The 19,978-nt window shown below is 33.3% G+C and overlaps 1 protein-coding gene across 4 annotated transcripts in view; it reads right to left on the reverse strand.

Annotated features, from left to right (window-relative positions):
• Positions 1–3,956: 3,956 nt before the first annotated feature.
• The window catches only part of LOC145693650 (uncharacterized), a 363,723-nt gene continuing 347,701 nt past the window's right edge, over positions 3,957–19,978 (reverse strand). For 3 of the 4 annotated variants that reach the window (XM_081769857.1, XM_081769856.1, XM_081769858.1), the window contains exon 12: positions 3,957–11,381. In XM_081769857.1, coding sequence (XP_081625983.1) covers positions 11,210–11,381 — 172 coding nt within the window. In that variant the 3' untranslated portion in view covers positions 3,957–11,209. The remainder of the gene's footprint in view (positions 11,382–19,978) is intronic. The other variant, XM_081769862.1, reaches the window with a different exon arrangement.

Consider the following 19,978-nt stretch of genomic DNA (forward strand, 5'->3'; position numbering starts at 1 on the left):
GAAATTGAGAACTGGAGTGGAAGGTTTTAATGAATCCATCACATAGACCGGAGTTCGCACCGTCAGATTACTATTTGATTTGGTGTTTGCAGATTTCTCTGAATAGTATTAAATTAGTTTCGAAAGAGACCTATGAAAACCATGTGTTGCATTAAAAAAAAAAAAAAGTTTTAATGTTGCCGGAAAAGTGGCAGAAGGTCATCGATCAAAATGGTGTATATATGATTTCACAGTGTTTCCAAATCACAAAAAATATATTCTCGATTTTAACCTCCAAAAACTCAATACTTTCCAGACAATCTGATATTGATGGTGGATTAAGATACAAGAGCTGTCTTTCAATTAAATAGTTCATGTATTTTTTGTTTCACTTTACGTTTTCATAAATTGTTTGTATGAATGTGTAGGAAGATCATTGTAAAGTTTTGCTTATGCAGGTATACGTAGAGAATGGGTACAGGAAATTATAGTCCGGAATCGTTTTCTTCCACTACCAAGTTTTATTACAAAATCCTCTCTTCTATAAGCAGTGCATTACAAAAATTACTATACTGTAATACTTGGATAAAATATGGTACCCCAAGGCCGAGCATCCTATGGATCTCCACAGAACTCCCAAGAAAACTATGTGGAGTGGATTTAAGATTCCCAATGCGCCATGCAAGCAAAGGGGGTTAAAAGCCACAAAGCTCCAAGCAAGCTGGATGGCTGAGGTTAAGAGTCGCAGAGAGTTCTGAGCAAACTAAGTGGACAGGAAAAGAAGCGTAGTGTTCCGAGCAAACTTAAGGCTTTGGATTAGAATCCTCTCAAAGCTCCAGGCGAGCTGAGAGTGGAGCTGACCAGCCATAGACTGATAACGATCGCTGTGATACTTCTGGTTATATAGATACTCCAGTGTGGCGGTGGCGCTCGTTCGTTGTCACATGACCAATGATGTCGCTGATGTCCGTAGTAAATCGTAATAGCACGGACATGGTTAATGCTTGTGAACATCAGCATGTGTAGGTTGTTTGAGCCATGTGTGGAATATTACAATATACTTACGTTAGTTGGTTCACTAGTTTTAAAGAGTACGCTTTACCAAATCCTTTTTATATATTTGCCTGTCCGTGTATCGTCTGTCCGGGAGACAGAACTGAAGAATTACTTAATGGATCACCAATAATTTTGTTTAGAATGAATAGGGTCAAAAATTGAGACTCGAATTCGTTAATGGAGGTGATCCATCCCCCAGAAGTGGTAGAAACCAACAATTTCCGGTTTCTACGTTGATCATTATTGAGCAAAAGTGGTAATGGATAGCGAAAAGCTGTTTCCTGCAATCGATTAAGCGTGCCAAAAAAATATTTCACCTCCACCCTTAAGTCTCTTCATCCCGGCGAAATTAAAATACCGTTAATTTTACAGTAATTATGTGATATCTTCAAATAGATAAAAGATAATTAAAATATGGAACAAGAGCGCCCTAGACAATATTATTTTGCGTGAGGTACCGTTATCACAAGTCACGTAGTGGCTTTATGTTTTCAGCTGTGTAGAAACGCGAAAATAAATGCCGATTTTCAAAATGGCTCGAAATCGAAAGCAGATAAGTGAGTCGTGATAACGGTTTCTCATGTAAAATGATATTGTCTAGGGCGCTCTTGTTCCACATTTCGATTATCTTTCTATCTATTTGAAGATATCACATAATTAATGTAAAATTAGCGGTATTTTAATTTCGCCGGGATGAAGACTTAACTCTTTGCTAAAATTGGAAGTGATAGAAATCCAGTATAACTTCTGATTTCAATATTGATCTGCAGCATAGTGTGAAATAGAAGAGATATCGAGAAGATGTTTTTCAAAATCGATTTAGCGTTCTAAAAATAAGTACCATTTCTCTCTAATCTAACCTGAAGTGGCAAAATCAATTACTTCTAATTCTTAACCTTCAGCATCATAGAGTAAACTCTATCTGCAATCAATTAAGAATCCCAAGAATATATTTCATCTTAACTCTGATCTCTCTCTACTGACAATGGAACTGGTAGCAGAAATCAACTTCAGGTTTAATATCAATATCACGCCATATAAACCAAATCATTTACGAGGCGTACACGTGACACTATTACTTCTTTTAAATAGAACAAGTCACAGTGCATTGTTAAAAAAGGACAATCATCATCATCATCATCATCATAGGTATTCTGCCATTATTAACAGGTCACTTGCTGCAAGTCAGAAACTTCCGAGCTCCACGGTCTTCCGCTAACTGCTTCGTCTTCACGCACGATTTCTCTGTTTTGATATCGTCTATTAATTGTAGTCTCCTTCACCCCCTCCCTGTCACCATACCTTCTACCAAATGCTTCATGATAAAGTTCCTTCTTAGCCAATGTCCCAACAAGTTTTTCTCCCTCTTCTTAATATCTATATTTTTTTTTCTCCCCCACTATATCTAAGACCTTCTCATTCGTTTTTCGCTCGACCCAGCTAATTCTCTCCATTCTTCTCTACACCCACATTTCGAAAGCTTCCTGTCCTTTTTCATCATTATTACGTAATATCCGGGTTTCTGACCCATACAGAACAATACTCCACACGAAGCACTTTATGACTCTTTTTCTCAGCTCTTTATCCAAGCTTCCTCAAAATAGTATTTTTCTTCCACTCCTAAAGGCTTCTATCGCCTTTCCTATCATTGCTTTTATTTCACGTTCACATTTCATATCATTACTAATAATACTACCTAGGTATCGAAAAGTAGTCACCTGTTCTATTTTCTACACTCCAAGTTCTATATTTGACACCGACCCCTTTGTTCCAATCGCCATGGCTTCTGTCTTTCTAACATTTATCTTCACCCCATATTCTTCACAGCCCTTCCGCAAGTTTTCTATCATCTTATTGATTTTATCTTTAGATTCTACAACAAGATTCTGCATCCCATATCATCTGCAAACCATATACAGAGTGTCCGAGAAGTCCTTCCCTGATTACAGAAATTGATAACTCAGGCTAGAAATAAGATAGAAATATGAAACTGGTGTTGAATTGTTTACAAACTATAAAAGTTTTGGTCACATCAGTACACTTCCACATGAGCACCCTTGGTAGCACGTAGCACATCTAGGCGATATTCAATTTCCATCCACACATTAGCCAACATCACTGGAGGGATCGATGCAACGACTGTGGTTATTCGTTGCTGCAGGGTTTCAAGATCTGGTACACGTGTTCAGTAGACCTCATCCTTGACATAACCCCATAAAAAGAAGTTAATGGGGTTATGTCAGGAGAGCGTGGAGGCCAAGCTGTTGGTCCATCACGACCAATCCATCGCCCATCTTACTTACGTACTACAAACCTAAAACAAAACAAAAAAAAAAAAAAAAAAATGAGACTTGGTAAAACAGAACAAACCTAACACAGACAAAAACTTTTATAGTTTGTAAACAATTCAACACCAGTTTCATATTTCTATCTTATTTCTAGCCTGAGTTATCAATTTCTGTAATCAGGGAAGGACTTCTCGCACACCCTGTACACCTAATTATTCTACCTCCTACTGAAATTCAATCTTCAGTTTGTAGACTCTTAGACTCTTCTTCAATATCACTTGTAGATAGATATTAAATAATGTAGACGAGAGAGAGAGAGAGAGAGAGAGAGAGAGAGAGAGAGAGAGCATCCCTGTCGAACTCCTCTTCCAACTGCACTCCCCTATGTCAACGTTTGGTGTCAGCAGAAAGGAAAGGACAAATACTAACATAAATTCCTTGACTGTGTTAATCTTCTTTGCAGTGACTGACGAACGGAGCAGGAACGACTCTTGAAATGACATCATATTGCTAATGTTGTGGCATTGTAATAAAGTTAGTTGTTGAATAACATTAATAAATAAAACAGTTTCATTATCAATTTGAAGAATCACGAAAAGGATCAAAGGAATAGAAAGAAAAAGACAACGCTCGTCCAACTATATTTCTTTTCTTCAAAATAGAAACACTACAAAAATGCGCAGATTATACAGGTTAGTTTCTAGAAATGTACAGGTATCTCTGGTAGTGTAAATTCTCCACTCGTATAAGATGAAAACAGTTTAATTTTTTTATTTTGTAAATTTATTTTACACAAATGTAACTGACTGAAATTGCAACCAAAAGAAGTTACAAAATAATGGTAATATAATTACTAACAATAGTAATAAAAAAAAACTTCACTGAGATGAGGAATTTCTGGAATAATAACATAATATCTATATACACACATTTCAACTTATGACACGATCCAAAGTTAACAACGTGTAAAAACCACTTACCGTACTAGACGAAATTTGATCATTGTATAAACATAGTTAAAAATAGAAGCATTTTCTATGAAAGAATATTCTCACGGGTTCGTTATTTCGCAATCAATATTCGTTTGAAGTAATGCACTGAGAATTCTACGGATACAGGTAGTTGGAAGGTAATGCCAAATTGAAAATCGAGTTTTACCTTCGATTTATTTACATCTTCCACTCTAAGAAAATTTCTGTACCTGAAGTACTAGAGTTTGGAAATGTTCTTCGGGTAGACAAAGGAAATAAATCCATAACAAACCACGATTTTCCAACTTGTCGTTTGAAATTTCTTTCTTTTTTTCTTTTTCTTTTTTTTTTTTTAAGTGCTGATTTAATTATTTTGTTCCAATACTATTCAAATATTTATTAATTTTCAATTACTCTAATTTAAAACACAACTTCGAGCCTGATTTTAATAGTATCTATACTATTTGGAATTATATAGAAACCAACCACACACGGCAGCAATCTGATCAATGGCCTGCAAAATTCAGTTATCAACAACAAAATTTCTTTCGACAGAATCTTCCCAGTAAACAGGATGTCTTACGAGGGTACAAGAGTAGATACTCCCTGGGATTAAGAATTAATAAGTACGGTTTAAAATACGTCATAAACACTTTTAATTCCATATATTTAGGATATATGATTCTTTTTTAATGTCCAATTAGTTGAACACAAATGGCATATCCGTTAATGCAGTTATAAAGACAGACGCTTCATATGTATATGAAAATTATACAGAAATCGAATATTATATAATAAATTAAAAGTTTAATATAGTAAGGGAAAGAAAATGCTTCATACTTACCGCAGTAATTGTAAAAAAAAAAAAATAAAAAAAATAAATAAATAAATAAAAAATAAAAAAAGAAAATAAAATAAAAAATCGAGGATCAAGGACCTTATCAGCTTCAAAAAGTCTGTAGAAGATTAAAAATTAAACGGAAAAACAATCCGATTAAAGTCTACTAAAGCAAAGTTTGTACATAGAAAAACAAGTGCAAAGATGAAGGAATAAAAAATGATTCAAAGTAACTGTATTACTTCATGTCACAGAATACTATGGAAACGAATCATCATTGATCACTATATGGCTAGTTACTGTTTGTTTTTGTTATTCTTCTTTCATTCCAAATGGTGGGAGTATGTAATAACAAGATCGCTACATATTGGAGTAATTCATCTTTATCAAAATTAAATTTAGTTTGATTGGAGCAACCTTTTTACTACATAATGCCGCTGTTTGGAAAGAAAGAAGGATAACAACGAACAGTGATCAAATGATGATTCATTTCTATAGTATTTTGTGACGTGAAGTTGTGCATTTACTTCGTATCACCTTTTCATATGCTTTTACCGTTTAATTTTTAACCTTCTACAGACATTTTGAAGCTGATGATGAGGATTCTGATCCTCAAAAAAATTTCGTTGTCGTTTTTAGCAGTTACTGAGATAAGTTTGAAGAACTTTTTTTCATTTACTATTGAGACTATCACTCTTTATCGCAATTAGTACTTTTATACAACTTCGAAATGCTCATGAAGCTTCCATCGTTATAGTTGCATTGCTATTTAGTTTACATTTGAATTATTGCGTAAACAACGTATTGAAAGAAAAGTAAGTAGACCAGAGTTCTATCATGAGAAGTGTTTATGGTCCATGTTAAATGGAATCCATACTTGCACTTCCTCTTAAGTACAGAGTTTTGTGACTTGCAGATACAATTATATATATAGTAGAGATATTTTTCTACAGCGACATCATTGACAAAATAACATGTATAGGGAATATCTAGTTCCGCAAGAGATTCTAGAGCCGAGTTTATAACTGGATTCCTTTAATAACATTTAATTTGATGTAACGTCTGAGCGAATTCACCAGTCATACTATAATTTCCTGGACATCAATTTACATAATCAAATAACATCACATTTTCTTTAAGTTATGCTAACTACATTCAAATTAGCTCATTCATACGAATGTTACTGAAAAAAAAAAAAAAAAATGAACAGTCGGAACCAATACTAACTTTGAAAATTTGTTGATGCTCCCTTAGCAGCTTAGCATTAGTTTTCACGTCCCATTTTCGCTTCAATTCTAAAATAATTGTAAAGACAATGGAAAGATGAGGAACAAGAAATAAATACGAATATGTCTACTGTAAATGTCCAGTAATCTGAACCTCTAGTCATTCTTTTGTGTTACGAACATGATGCATTTCTTCTTTTCTTCGAAGTGACAATAAAAACGTCGATAGTGTTGAAACCAATTATATTGTTCTCATTCGTAAGTTCATATTACTTCAAAGAAAAGAGGAACATCAAGTGTGAGGGAAGGAATACAAGGTAACAGAATCTGAACGTATTTACAGAACGAAGGTCTATCCTATTCGTTACCATTTACTCTTTTACCTTATTACCGCTTTGATAATACTTTCAGAAGTAAACTGAAAATTCGACATGAAAACTTTTGCACTAATCGGTATCAACAAGTCTGCAGTGTTAGTATTTACTGTAGTCTGCAATCATTATTTCCCAAGTGAAATCCACTTTTAACATAGCCATGTAATATTAAACTTATCAATAAATTAAGTATGAATTAAATTGTACATAAAAAACCCCGAAATTTTTATTTTTTAAAAGAAAAAATGTATGTTTTTAATCATTACTTCACTTTACAGGTTATGCATCCGCTCTGAAAAGTCCAGTTTTGATATGCATGTAGATTCCGGCGAGTTCGTTTCTTTAAAAAGATGTGTTGATCTCTGGAATCTTATTTTCAAAATAGTAAGCCCATGAATGACAGACTGCGCTACGTTTATTAAAAGTAGATAGTTTTTCAGTGTTCCTTCGAACGAAGCCATACACATAGAAAATTCGAACATAAAATCTAATGCTGTAAACGACTGATAAAGTCGCCATGCATCTTTTAAAAATTATTCTGAAAAGTTATGGAAAATAATAAAAATTGTTATGGAAAATATCTGGTCAACATTTAAAAGTCATAAGAAGTTACTAAGATTAGTAGAATTATTCACAAAATTATTCAAATCGCTTTGAATATTTTTTTATTGTCCTGGTCATTATTTCTTCAATCAAATACATTTATCAATACGTTAAGATATGCATTTCAACGCAATATTATCATTAAAAAAAAAAAAAAAAAAAAATATTTACCTGAGTTGTGCGTCGTGGCGTTTGCAATATTTTGCAAATTTTTATTCAAATATGAAATTACTCGAATTTTAGCAATATTATTACATATAAAGGTTTGATTTCGATAAGAGCTCACGTAACAAATTTGAAATTTTATAACATAGGTTTTTCTTTTTTAGTTTTCACAGGGATGTAGTCACGGTGGACCCATCGGGGCCAGACCACTCCAAAGGATTTTGGACTTCTCAAATGACCAGCTTTTAAAACATCGTAAGATTAGCTTGCTTCAGTCATTTAAAAATAACAAAGTTTACGTATAATTAATAATTTACGGTTTACATATAATAAAACAATTTTACTAAACTGATTTGTAAGTACATCATATTTTTTATATGCTGTAACTAGTGTTTTTTTTTTTTTTTAAATATTTTTGAGATGGACAATTTGGTGAAAAACATTTTTATTCAGTTTTTCAGTTTGGATTTCTTTTTTTCTTTTGTACTTAGTGTAAAACAAAAAGTGAGATATAGGTATTAATAAAATAATTATGGTGTTTTTTTTTAGTCACGAATAATAAATAAATATTTTTTTCAAGAAATGTTAAAAGAAATTAAGTGAAATTTCAAAGAAAATCAGTCTTATGTAGATAGGTTCTGTGTACAAGGGCTTAAATTGAAGTAGTTATTATAATAAAGCATAATAAAAACTACCTAGTATATAATATTTATGGAGGAAAAGAAAAAAAAACTAAAAGAAACAGTGTTTTTAGTTTCCGGACGGAAACCAAACTTTTTCCGGAATTTTCAAGCCTCAAAATCACTAGCTGTAACACAATATTTTTTGGCTTGTACATTGTAACTTGTTCCCCCACAAACGACGAGCCCCTTCTAGATAAACCTGCTGGCTACACCCTGAGTTTCATATCACGTATTACACATATGTTCTATAATTTAGGTTGTCTGCAGTTCCCATATACTTATCTAAACTACTAACATAATGTGTGAAACATGTTACGGAAACTAAAAAACAAAAAGACAACATCTGTAAAATTTCAAATTTGTTATATGAGTTCTTACCCAAATCAATCCTTCACATGTTTATTAACTTCCTACACGTGAGTAGTCTAATCTTCCACGAAATTTTATGGTTATTATATTTTAAAATATAACTTTTTTTTTTTATTATTTTTCAATCATTTAAAAATGCTTCTATTTAATATATTTTCTTTCGTTGAAACATACAACAACTGGATTAACTGCACAGGCGATGATGAGTTTGGAGTTTAAAATAGCCACAAATAATACACTCAAAATAACAATTTTCTTATGTAGACGCTTTCACCCTGTCTCTTATACGCACACAAACAAAGCACAATCACTCCCTCAATACTACAAATTTATCACACGATAATTGTTTTTCTAAGGCACATCTGAAAATATAGTCCACTCAAAAATGCATTTTTGAGTCTCAATGTTTTCCTCAAGAAACAAGAATCCGGCAAAGATATCGAGTATCTTTTGTAATAGCTGTTATTGCTCTGATCATTTGTAGGTGTTACATTTACATATACAACAAACAGCAACATCTCTGAGTAATTCTTCTTAGAATGGCTAATACATCCATAAAGAAGTGGTGTTACGATTGACAATTCAACCTACCTTCAATTAATTTACTTTTCAATGACATAATAGTAAAAAAAGCTTTGTTTTGACCATTAGAAAGTCCAAGTTCATTACATAACTGAAACACAGTATTAGTATTTACGTTACTTACTCATTTAGCGAGAGACATCTACATAAATTCCGTTTCAAAATTACATCGTTTCAATCATTTGTTGAAATTTTAACAATTATATTCATTATATTCAACTTATACAGCCAATTAATGTGTAAAAATATTTACTTGCACAAGAATTAGCTTGTTAATTATAACGACCACTTTTAGTCGAAAAAACAACATATTATGCTAGTTAACACATTTATAATTAAAAAAATGTTTAATGGACTAGAAAAACGAACATGGAAACTAACATGATTTTTTTTCAGTTTTATGTATTTTAGTTGATTTTTCTTTGAAATTAAGAAAAAAAATCGCAACAACTGAACAACACTAAATTCACAATGTTTATCGCAAACTGTTAGCTGCAATTTTCTCATTGGAAAAATTCATTGAACGTACGTTAAGGTTTTTTTTAAAAGAAATTCTGAAAGAATGTGAGATATTATTTCAGTTTAATACGATGCATTATATAATACTTAACGCAAAAAAGTCTTGATTTTTGTAAACGTCCTATAAAAATAAGGTTTATTTTTCTTTCCAGAAACCTTCTCGATTAACGTTCACTTTAGATTACTTGTATTACAATTAGCACTTAGATAGTACATAAAGCTTATATAACTGTATTGGAAGTCCATCAACTAGATACTAACAGAATACTTAGTGCCTTCAGGACGAAATTATTTTCTTGACTCTAAACTTCTTTGGATAAACTTATTTTAGGCACATCTATTCAAGGCAAACACTGTTACTATAGTAACTATATTCAACTCTTTTTATTTTCTGTCAAATAAAGTTACTAAAACTTGTAGTAAATTCAAACAACGATTTCTTCTGTAAACAGAAAAAAAAATCTTGAAAATTATACAGGGTGTTACAAAAATTTGTTACAATGTTTTGGGAATAGATTCCTGACATCAAAATAAGAAAACAGTTCATGTAGACCTGTGGGCAAAAGGGTGCCGAAAACGTGAAAAAATGAACTTTAAAGGTTCATAGTTTCACTGATATAGGACTGATCGTAGTAGGATCAAGAAATCACTGAGGAACTAGTATCTTAACTATCTAAATATCCATCTTTCAGAACCTTCGGTGCTTCCACAATCACTTTTAGAGAGGCTGTTTGGGAGTACTTGATCACTCTTCAATTACCTCTCTAAAAATTGGTATGCACGTACTGGAGCACTCTTAAACACGGATATTTGGATAGTTCACATACCAGTTCCTCAGTGATGTCTTGACCCGACTACGATAGGTCCCATAGTAGTGGAGCTATGAACTTTTAAAGTTCACTTGTTTCACGTTTTCGACACCCTATAACTCCGAAATTATCCACTTTTGAGCACAGGTTCATATGAACTTTTTTTCTTATTTTGATGTGAGAAGTCTGTTCCCAAAATATTGTGACACTTTTTTGTTAACACCCTGTATATACATATATAAAAAGTAACATGAAATACAACAACATATGTGAAAGACACCTTTTAAAAAATCTAAAGAACTTATTTCTTTATTACTACCCTGAAAAAGGCTATTTTGTTTTAAGTCTTAGTCTTATAAATTCACAGTCAGTCATAGTGAAAAAGAGGCATTTTTGTTCTCACGCACATGTATATATATATAATATTAAAACATCAAGTTACCATACTCATACTTACGAGATAACTAAACTCTAACTAAAAGTTTCAAAATATTTAGAACAGTAATGTCCAAAATAGTAAATTATAACTTTTATTTAATACGACATACAATTTCAATATATTTACACAAAGAGTTTATGGTTAAAACAACCAAGTCTGTCATTTATTTCCCTACCACATTCCCTTGTATGTGAATAATATTCTTCCTCTTCGATATCACTGGAATTGTGGGTAAACGAAACTTTTCACACACATATAAATATACTTAACACTTTTACTTCGTCAACAACTGATTATTTGCACTCAAGTCACACTGAACACTCATCACTGTCTGCATAATCAGCTGAATCAGAGTCCATATCAAAATCTATCCTCTTAGGCTTCACCCACTGACCAGTTAGGCCTATTTCATGAGTTGTAACAATGTTGTCTAGGTTTGGAGAAAATGCATCCTCTGTCTCCATTTCCTCCTCATACCCACTGCAACAAATAAAAACAGCTATCAGCAACAAATGCATAAACAATGGCTGAAATCAACGATTTCTTGATTACAGGGTAAAAAAAATACGTACCTGATGTTCTTTGAAGGTACATATGTTATCTTGACAGGTTAAAATAAACGAGAAGGTCTAAGTAACGAGAAATAAAGATTTATAATATTGATATGATGTTTACTAGTCAACTCTTCGCACTATTTTCACCGTGATATTTTCACAGCTATGTTCTCTTACGACCTCGTCCTGTAGTCATATAATGATGCCTGCTCATATTTGGTCTATACGGTCCTCTTTCGCCTACTTCACCCACGTTGTTTCCTGTCTCCAGTTTTCTTCAATAATGATATTCCTTATTTCAAATGTCATTCCTAGATATTCCGATTAGACTTTCGTCTGTAATTCTTCTCCTTTTGTATTCAACATAATATACTGTAAATATATAAATATAGTACACATAATTTAAGCATAAGTATAGATCATCATGAACAATGCAATCAATCAATTGTTGTTAGCCCACTTTAGTTAAACATGTCTCTCTCTCTTTTTTTTTCAATGATTCTTTTTCTCGTTATTGTGCAGTGCGTCTATCCGTTATCCACTTTGTAGCGTTTTCTAGGTCACTCCATTCGCCCAGACATAATGCCCTTTTTGTCCACACGTCGTCAGTTCTTGCTTTATGTCTCGTCTACTGCCACTTCAGTTCTGGACCGCGGTGGCTCAGTGGTAGAGCATTCATATCTAGCGCGTGGGGTTCCTGGTTCAATCCGAACTCCCGTCAAGTGGAGTTTGTGGTGGAAGTACACCGTATGTGTGTGTGTGTGGGGGGGGGGGGAAGTTCGGCGTTCTTCCATTTTCTTCCACTTCAATCATTCTGCCATTCAATCATCACAGTCTCTCTTACCTCGGCGAATACACTTGGGACGTTAAACTAAAAACAAAAAACTGTCCAGTTTCTAACGACAATATCCGCCACTTCATCTTCTTTATCCATGTAATCCTTTTGCTATTTTTCGGGATAATTTCTAGCATATACTACTCCATACTTCGTTGTATAAGTTGCAGGTGACATATGTCTGATTTATTAGTGTTTATAACTTCGGGATATATATCAAAACAAGTAGAATGCACTCAGTAATAACGTTTTACTTTAGACACAATGGCACTTTAATTTTTAATACGAACTGTTCCTTCCGAATTCACTCCAATCTAATTTAATCCAATCTGTTACTTCCTTCTTTAATGCTGTCGATCACTGAAATCTTCTGTCGAAAGGTAGATGTAGGTAGTCCATACTTTCAACTTTTATCCTTGCCTGTTTGTTGAACATCATTTTCATTTTTTCTATATTTATTTTCAACTTGAATTCCTTGTGTTTCAAATTAAGTTCTTTCATCATATAATGCGGTTCTCTGATGTTTGAAAACATAACGATTTCCCATTCTGACAATCTTCTACAGTCGTAGATACAATGCTTTCACAGGGTGTCTACTAAAATTCCAAAATGAAATTTCGTGACTTTTTTCGTGACCTTTTCTTTACCACGTCATAAAATTTCGTAACATTCTCAAGAGCGAATTTGGCCCAATTTTCATGCATGCGATAGAAGCGTGCTTTGTTTGCAATTTGGTAGCGTCAAAAGCCGACCAGACATTTTTGGTGGTGAATTTTGACGTTTTACACCGGAAAATTTTTCAGTCTGTACTTTTATTTGTACAGATTAAGAAAAATGTCACCCAAAAGGTAAATTTCGTGACTTTTTTTCTTGGCTTTCATGACCGTTCTCTGATTTCGTGACTTTTTCTTGATTTTCATGACCGTTCTCTGATTTCGTGACTTTTAATGACTTTCGTGTCTTTCGTGACCGATAGACACCCTGTTTCAACATCATTGCTGTAGGTACTTCCGTCAGATGTAATAGCATTGACAGCAGCTGAAGTCATCACTGAACAGAATAGCTGTCTATCGTCAATGAACGCAGCTAATGGAGACAATTCAAATTGTTTTTACTTTCGTACCAACTATTTCACTATCTAAGTATGGGCAACTGTTCTCTATGTAATACGTTTTGTCTGAGCGCAAATGACGTTATACGAAAGGATCTATCCGGTGTGCCATAAGCACCAGACTGTGTCATATGATTAGGTCAAAAGTCACGTTGCGTGCTAAATCGAGTCTGGAGATTTCAAACCAAAATGTGATATATTTCAAGCACGTAACCTCCGCCCTGGGTAATTCGAAGAAGATGTATATACTTTGTCATTATTATTGATTTTGCTGAAACAACTTGACTTTTGATAATGTTCTACCCATATTTACCTTACGTGCTACACATCGTTTTTAAGCTTTTCATTGTGTTTTTGCTATAAGCTTTCAATTAGCCATCACCTTATTATAGTTTTTGAGATATGTGGATGACTTCATTTTTTCACTGATTTTCCATTGACTTTAATGTTAATGTTTCGTGTTTTTATGGATTATGTTCCATCCATTTTACGACAATTTGAATGTAGAATCTATATTTAAGCTATATTTAGTTCCCATATTTAGTTAGCCAACGTCTCTTCTACATTTGAGCTGAATTTCAGCCTACTCCCCCAAAGTCTGTTCACATCATTGCAACCGGATAGGTAATTTGCTCGGTTCATTTCCAACATATTACTCATATGTTAAACCAAAGAATATCCCAAAACTAATATGGTGATTTTATTTATCTTAATTTCTCTTTTAGTATACGAAGCCCTTTCTTCTCTTGCATCAAGAAGCAATCTCAATGAATAACAAGTTAGACCTGTGTCACGAACTCAAACTTCCACCACTTACGAACTTTTTGCCAATGTAAATACACTATTGGATTAAGTCATCACAGAAATATATTAATGTTATAAACTTAGTAACTTATTATTGCAATCACACTTGCACTATATCTTGGTAAAAATCATTACAAGCTTGTTAGACCAACGAGCAAAACCAAAGAACTAGTTACAGAACACAAACATAAAATGGTATTGTGAAAATAACTTAGTATCAAATCAAAAAGTTGAAACACTTGTCCCTCGTTTCAACGGACTAAAAGAGGATAATAACGGTTCGGTGTTGCCGGTTGCAGTGGCTTATATCCAAAATTGTATTAAGGAAGAATATATATATATATATATATATATATATATATATATATATATATGCACTATACCTATGTATTGTTTTAAAACGCTCATTTAACATGTATTACTATTGGACTTTTTTATTGTTCAGTCGTACATGCATTGCGAAACAGGTCACATGTGTTTTGAGAAGCTCATCAAGTTGGAGCGGGGTCATGACGTCATCTGTTTGGCATTCAAGAATACAATGTAAAAGGCTTATTTTGTTCTCTCCCAAGTGCTGTCTAAAAGGTTTTATGGGATCCAAGAACACATATATATATGTCGTCGACATGACCATCAGACAGCGTACACATGTTATGGCTTGTTTCCTCCTCCTTCTCTCCCCTCCCGCTCCACAATTTCCTAGTTAACACAAGACCGGTCCATAGGGACCTAAACTTTTTACAAAAATCCCCATTTTCCTCGAATTCTCCTTTTCAGGTATATCATACAGACATGCAAATGGTACCGTTTGGAAGGTTATTTTGAAGAGAACAAGGTACGAACCATGATCCTAGGATAAACAGTAATGATGCAGTAGCTGCTTGAATGAAAGTCTAAAATTTATCTTAAAAATCCTAAAAGGGCTAATGAAGTAAAATATTTATTTTATTTATTTATTTCATTTTCCGCCGTAAGAACTTAGCGTTCATGGCTTCGTCAATAGATACAGTTACTATTACAATTAATAATAATCATAATTACAAGAGAAACGTTACAATTAATAATGCAATTATTTAAAATATATATATAATAATAATAATACAAAATATATACGTAACAATAAAAGTAAAAGTGTATTTTTAGAGAAAATATAAATTGTATGTTGTTTTATATATTTCAAAATTCAAATAAATCTTAATATTTACATTACAAAGAAAGATCACACTGAAGATATTCATCTAAACCATAGAAAAGATGTTTAAGTAACAGTAACTTGAGGTGCCTTTTAAATTGCAAGTTTGGCATTCGTTTGACACGATTTGGTAATTTATTATAAAGTTTTATTCCTATGTGGTGTAACGAATTTTGAGTTCTTGTTAGACGGAAATTTTGTATATGAATATGATTGGTTGTTCTTGTGTTGTATTGGTGTAGGTCCGAATTGAGTTGGAAGTTTCTTTTATTCATATGTATGAATGATGTTGTTTCGAGAATGTATATACACGGCAATGGTAATATTTTAAGTTTCTGAAACAGTGGTCTACTTGGTGTATGAAACGGAACTGATAACATTATTCGTAACATTTTCTTCTGCATTGTAAATACTTTCTTCGCATAACAGGTATTACCCCAGAAAATGATTCCATAAGATAGAACTGACTGGATCAATCCGAAATAAATTGTTTTCAAGGTTTCTGTACTTAGAATCTTACTGACTTTACGTATAAGATATATTTTCGCGCTTAGTTTCCTCAACAAATCATTCACGTGATCATCCCATGTTAACTTAGAGTCTAATTTTAACCCTAAAAATTTACAAGTGTCAGATACCTGTATGAGTTCCCCGTCTATACGTATTTGATGTATATTTAGAGAGTTCAGTTTTCCTTCATTGAAACTCATTATAGTTGTTTTCGCTGTATTTAAGTTAAGTTGGTTTGCTTTTATCCATTCTGTAATTTTATCTGTCGTGTTCTTAAATATGAAATCCTCTGTGCAAATGTTATTTGGAATTTCAACTAAAATGTTTGTATCATCCGCAAAAAGTACGCTTTTGTTTGGAACTATATAATCGGGAAGATCGTTAATGTATATAAGGAAAAGTATAGGACCTAATATTGATCCTTGTGGAACTCCGTGCCTAATGTGTCTTACCTCTGACTTGGTTGCACCTATTTCTACATATTGCATGCGGTTAGTCAAATAGGACTGGAACCATAAATTAGCATGACCTCTAATACCATAACTACGCAATTTATTCAATAAAATTTTGTGATTAACAAGGTCAAAGGCTTTTGTGAGATCCAGAAAAATTCCATATATTTTATTTCTTCTTTCTCTCGCTTTATATATATCACTTAGAAAAGCAACTATAGCATTGTTAATTGATTTGCACTTCCTAAACCCGAATTGGCTCTTCGTGAAGATATTATTCTTTTCCAAAAAGGGCACCAATCTGTTATACATAACTTTTTCTAAAATTTTGGAGAAAACAGATAGAATAGAGATAGGACGATAATTTCCTGGGTCAGCAGTTGATCCTTTTTTGTGTATAGGTCTTATTTTAGCAAGTTTAAGATCTTCTGGAAATGTTCCCGTTTCAAGAGAGGAATTGCATATATCAGTCAACGGTATAAGAAAATATTCGGCAGGGTATAAGAAAATATCTAATCTGACAGTGTGAAACACCTGATACATTGTAAATACACTACTACATAATAATTTCATATTTTACGTTAAAAAAAAATAAACTTTCAAACGGAAACTACTGCTTCATATTTTGTCTGTTGCTTCCGAAATCTGTTAAAGCGAGGTCTGTAAAAGCAAGAGGTGAGTGTATATTGTACACATATAAAGACTTTCGTCTTGTTATGAAATACAGAAAGGATAAGCAACGAGTCGATACAAAATACTGAAACTACATTTCCTATAGTAGTAATATTTATTATAATCAATAAACAATCCACATTTTATCAGTCAAATACTTATACTGAGAAACTGATGAAAGAGTATTTAAAATTATAGTTGTATGATAATAAATTAAGCAAAATAAGTAACGACATTATCATTAAGTTAATAATTTCGCTTCTAAAAGTGAAATTATATCATTCATTTTTAAAAATTCATAATTTCCGATTTAAAAATGATAATGGGCACCACAATTTAAAGGAAGTCAAGTTAATAGAGCGGGAAGACATTTCTATTTTTGAAACACAAGTTGTATGTCACTGTAAAGATCAATAGAGAATTGAAAGTGAGCTAGTCTCACTGTGTCACTCTATAAAGTAAACTGAGGTTTATTTCAATATTAAAACTTTTATTCGTTTTTATTTGACACACTATATTTCTGGAAATAATCCAAACGAAATTTTAATCTTTTTCAAAATATTTTTAAACATTACATGCTTAATACGACTATTGTATATAAAATAAATAAATAAATAAATAAATAAATAAATAAATATGGACATGGTTAGCGATGATTAAAAAAACTTATGAACCAATGAAACATTTGAGTGAATGTTAGGACTCCCATTCTAGCGTTACTAAAAATAACATGTTAAATACTGTACTAATAAAGATATAATATGCACTTAATTTGGACTATTCGTCTATCTTTCATTTTTACGTTCCTTACCAGGCTTGTAGTAAGGAGTAAACTTTACGACGGACAATATAAATATTAAGAACAGCATGTATCATTTCGAACATTATTCGCCGTAATTTACAGGGACACAGTAATTTAGGAAGGTGTGTATCCCTGATATTAAGTGCTTGTTTTCAAGTGTTTCTAACCACATAATAAGTGTGGTTAATCAATGAGTAAATCCAATATTTAGAGGAATGTATTTTTAAACCCGAAGTATGTTCTCACTTATATGGCAAAGAATCATATGCTACAAATTGCTGCTTTGATTATTTAATAACTTCCAAATACAGTCTACGGAGCAAATTTACACTAGATTCATTACTAATCAATAGCACCAACAAGAACAAGAATTAGGGGGCGCGGTGGCTCAGTTGTAGAGCGTTCACCTCCGGTGCTTGAGGTTCCTGGTTCGATCCCAGCTCGCGCCGTAAGGACTTTGTGGTGGACAACGACCGTGCTCGTGGGTTTACTCGGGGTTCTCCCGATACCACTCACTTGCTTCATTCATTTCTCATCATCACCGTCTCCTTTAGCCTAACCGGCATAACCGTGGGACGTAAAACTTAAAGAACACGAATTACAAAGGAAGACAACCAGGGCCTATATTTAAAGACACAATGTCAGCATTTGCCAGGTAGAACTAAGGAAATCAATTAAAATGGCCGGTCATCATATTCAAATATGAATCTCTTTATTGCGAAACAAGACCATTAACCATTAGGGTATGTTTCTTTTTTTTTCTTTCTTTTTAATGCAAGAGAACAATTTAAAGATATTCCATATATATTTTCAAAATCTAGATCTTTACGAATTATCTTTATATCTTTAAGGTATTATTATATAAGATCTGGGTTCTTATTTGGGTTATTATGCTAGGGCCAGTCAAAAAGTTCCCGGAATGTTGTAGTTCTGGTAGCAACCACAATAAATCTTGTGCAATACAGTTCCTAAATTCCTAATTCTCAATTTAACAATCGTGAACACGTCATAGCAGGTAGTGTACGGGTACATTTTACAGATCGATCAATGCGCAAAGATCAAATTGGGAAATATCTGATCGGGAGAGTTTGATAGCCTTAAAAACAATTTAGCACCATCGGATGTTTGGCTCTCTCCAAAGCTCAAAAAGGCCTTTTCCGTTTCATAAATGTAGAAGAGATCAAAACTAATGCGACGAATGAACCAAAAGAGCTCTTTTGTTGGTGTTTCCACTAATCACACGAGCGGTGGAATAAGTGTGTGTGTGTGTGTCCCGAAGGTGCCAACTTTGAAGGCGGTTAAGTAAATATGTACTTATATTGTGGTAATAAGGAGCTAAAACAATTCCAGGAACTTCTCGACTGTCCCTTGTATAACACAACTATATTCTCTATTTTTAATAACTCTTCTGGAACTGTTATGAAAATAAATGTTAGAAAGACAAAAGCCATGGTGATAGTAATAACATGAAGTGCGAACGTGAAATAAAAGCAAGGATAGGAATGGCGAAAGAAGCCTTTAGGAGGAAGAAAAGTCTGTTTTGTGGGACCTTGAATAAAGAGTTGAGAAAAAGACTCATAAAATGCTTCGTGTGGAGTGTTGTACTGTGTGGGGCAGAAACGTGGACATTACGTAAAGGTGACGAAAATCAACTGGAAGCCTTCGAAATGTGGGTGTGGAGAATAATGAATAGAATTAGCTGGATCAAGCGGAAAACGAATGAGAGGGTGTTAGAAATGGTACGGGAGAAAAGAACACTTTTAGATATTATTAGGAAGAGGAAGAGAAACTGGTTGGGACATTGCCTAAGAAGAGACTGCATCATGAGGTACACGTCCTAGAGGGTATGGTAGCGGGAAAGAGAGGGAGGGGGCGAAGGAGATTACAATTATTGGATTATATTAAAACAGAAAGATCATACGCGAAGATGAAGAGGTTAACGGAGGACCGTGGAGCATGGAAGCTTCTCAGCTGCTGCAAGTGACCTGCCAATAAAGGCAGAATACGTATGATGATGATGATTCTGGAAGTTTTCATTCATGGAATGTATTGGTCCATGTGGGATATTTTTACATCTTTAACACAATCAAGATATGGCACATGAACCAATACACTTTCATAAATGAAAACAGCTCCAGAAAAAGC

This window comes from Thermobia domestica, chromosome 8 (genome assembly GCF_964235325.1).
Source record: "Thermobia domestica chromosome 8, izTheDome1.hap1.1, whole genome shotgun sequence".
Classification (NCBI taxonomy): domain Eukaryota; kingdom Metazoa; phylum Arthropoda; class Insecta; order Zygentoma; family Lepismatidae; genus Thermobia; species Thermobia domestica.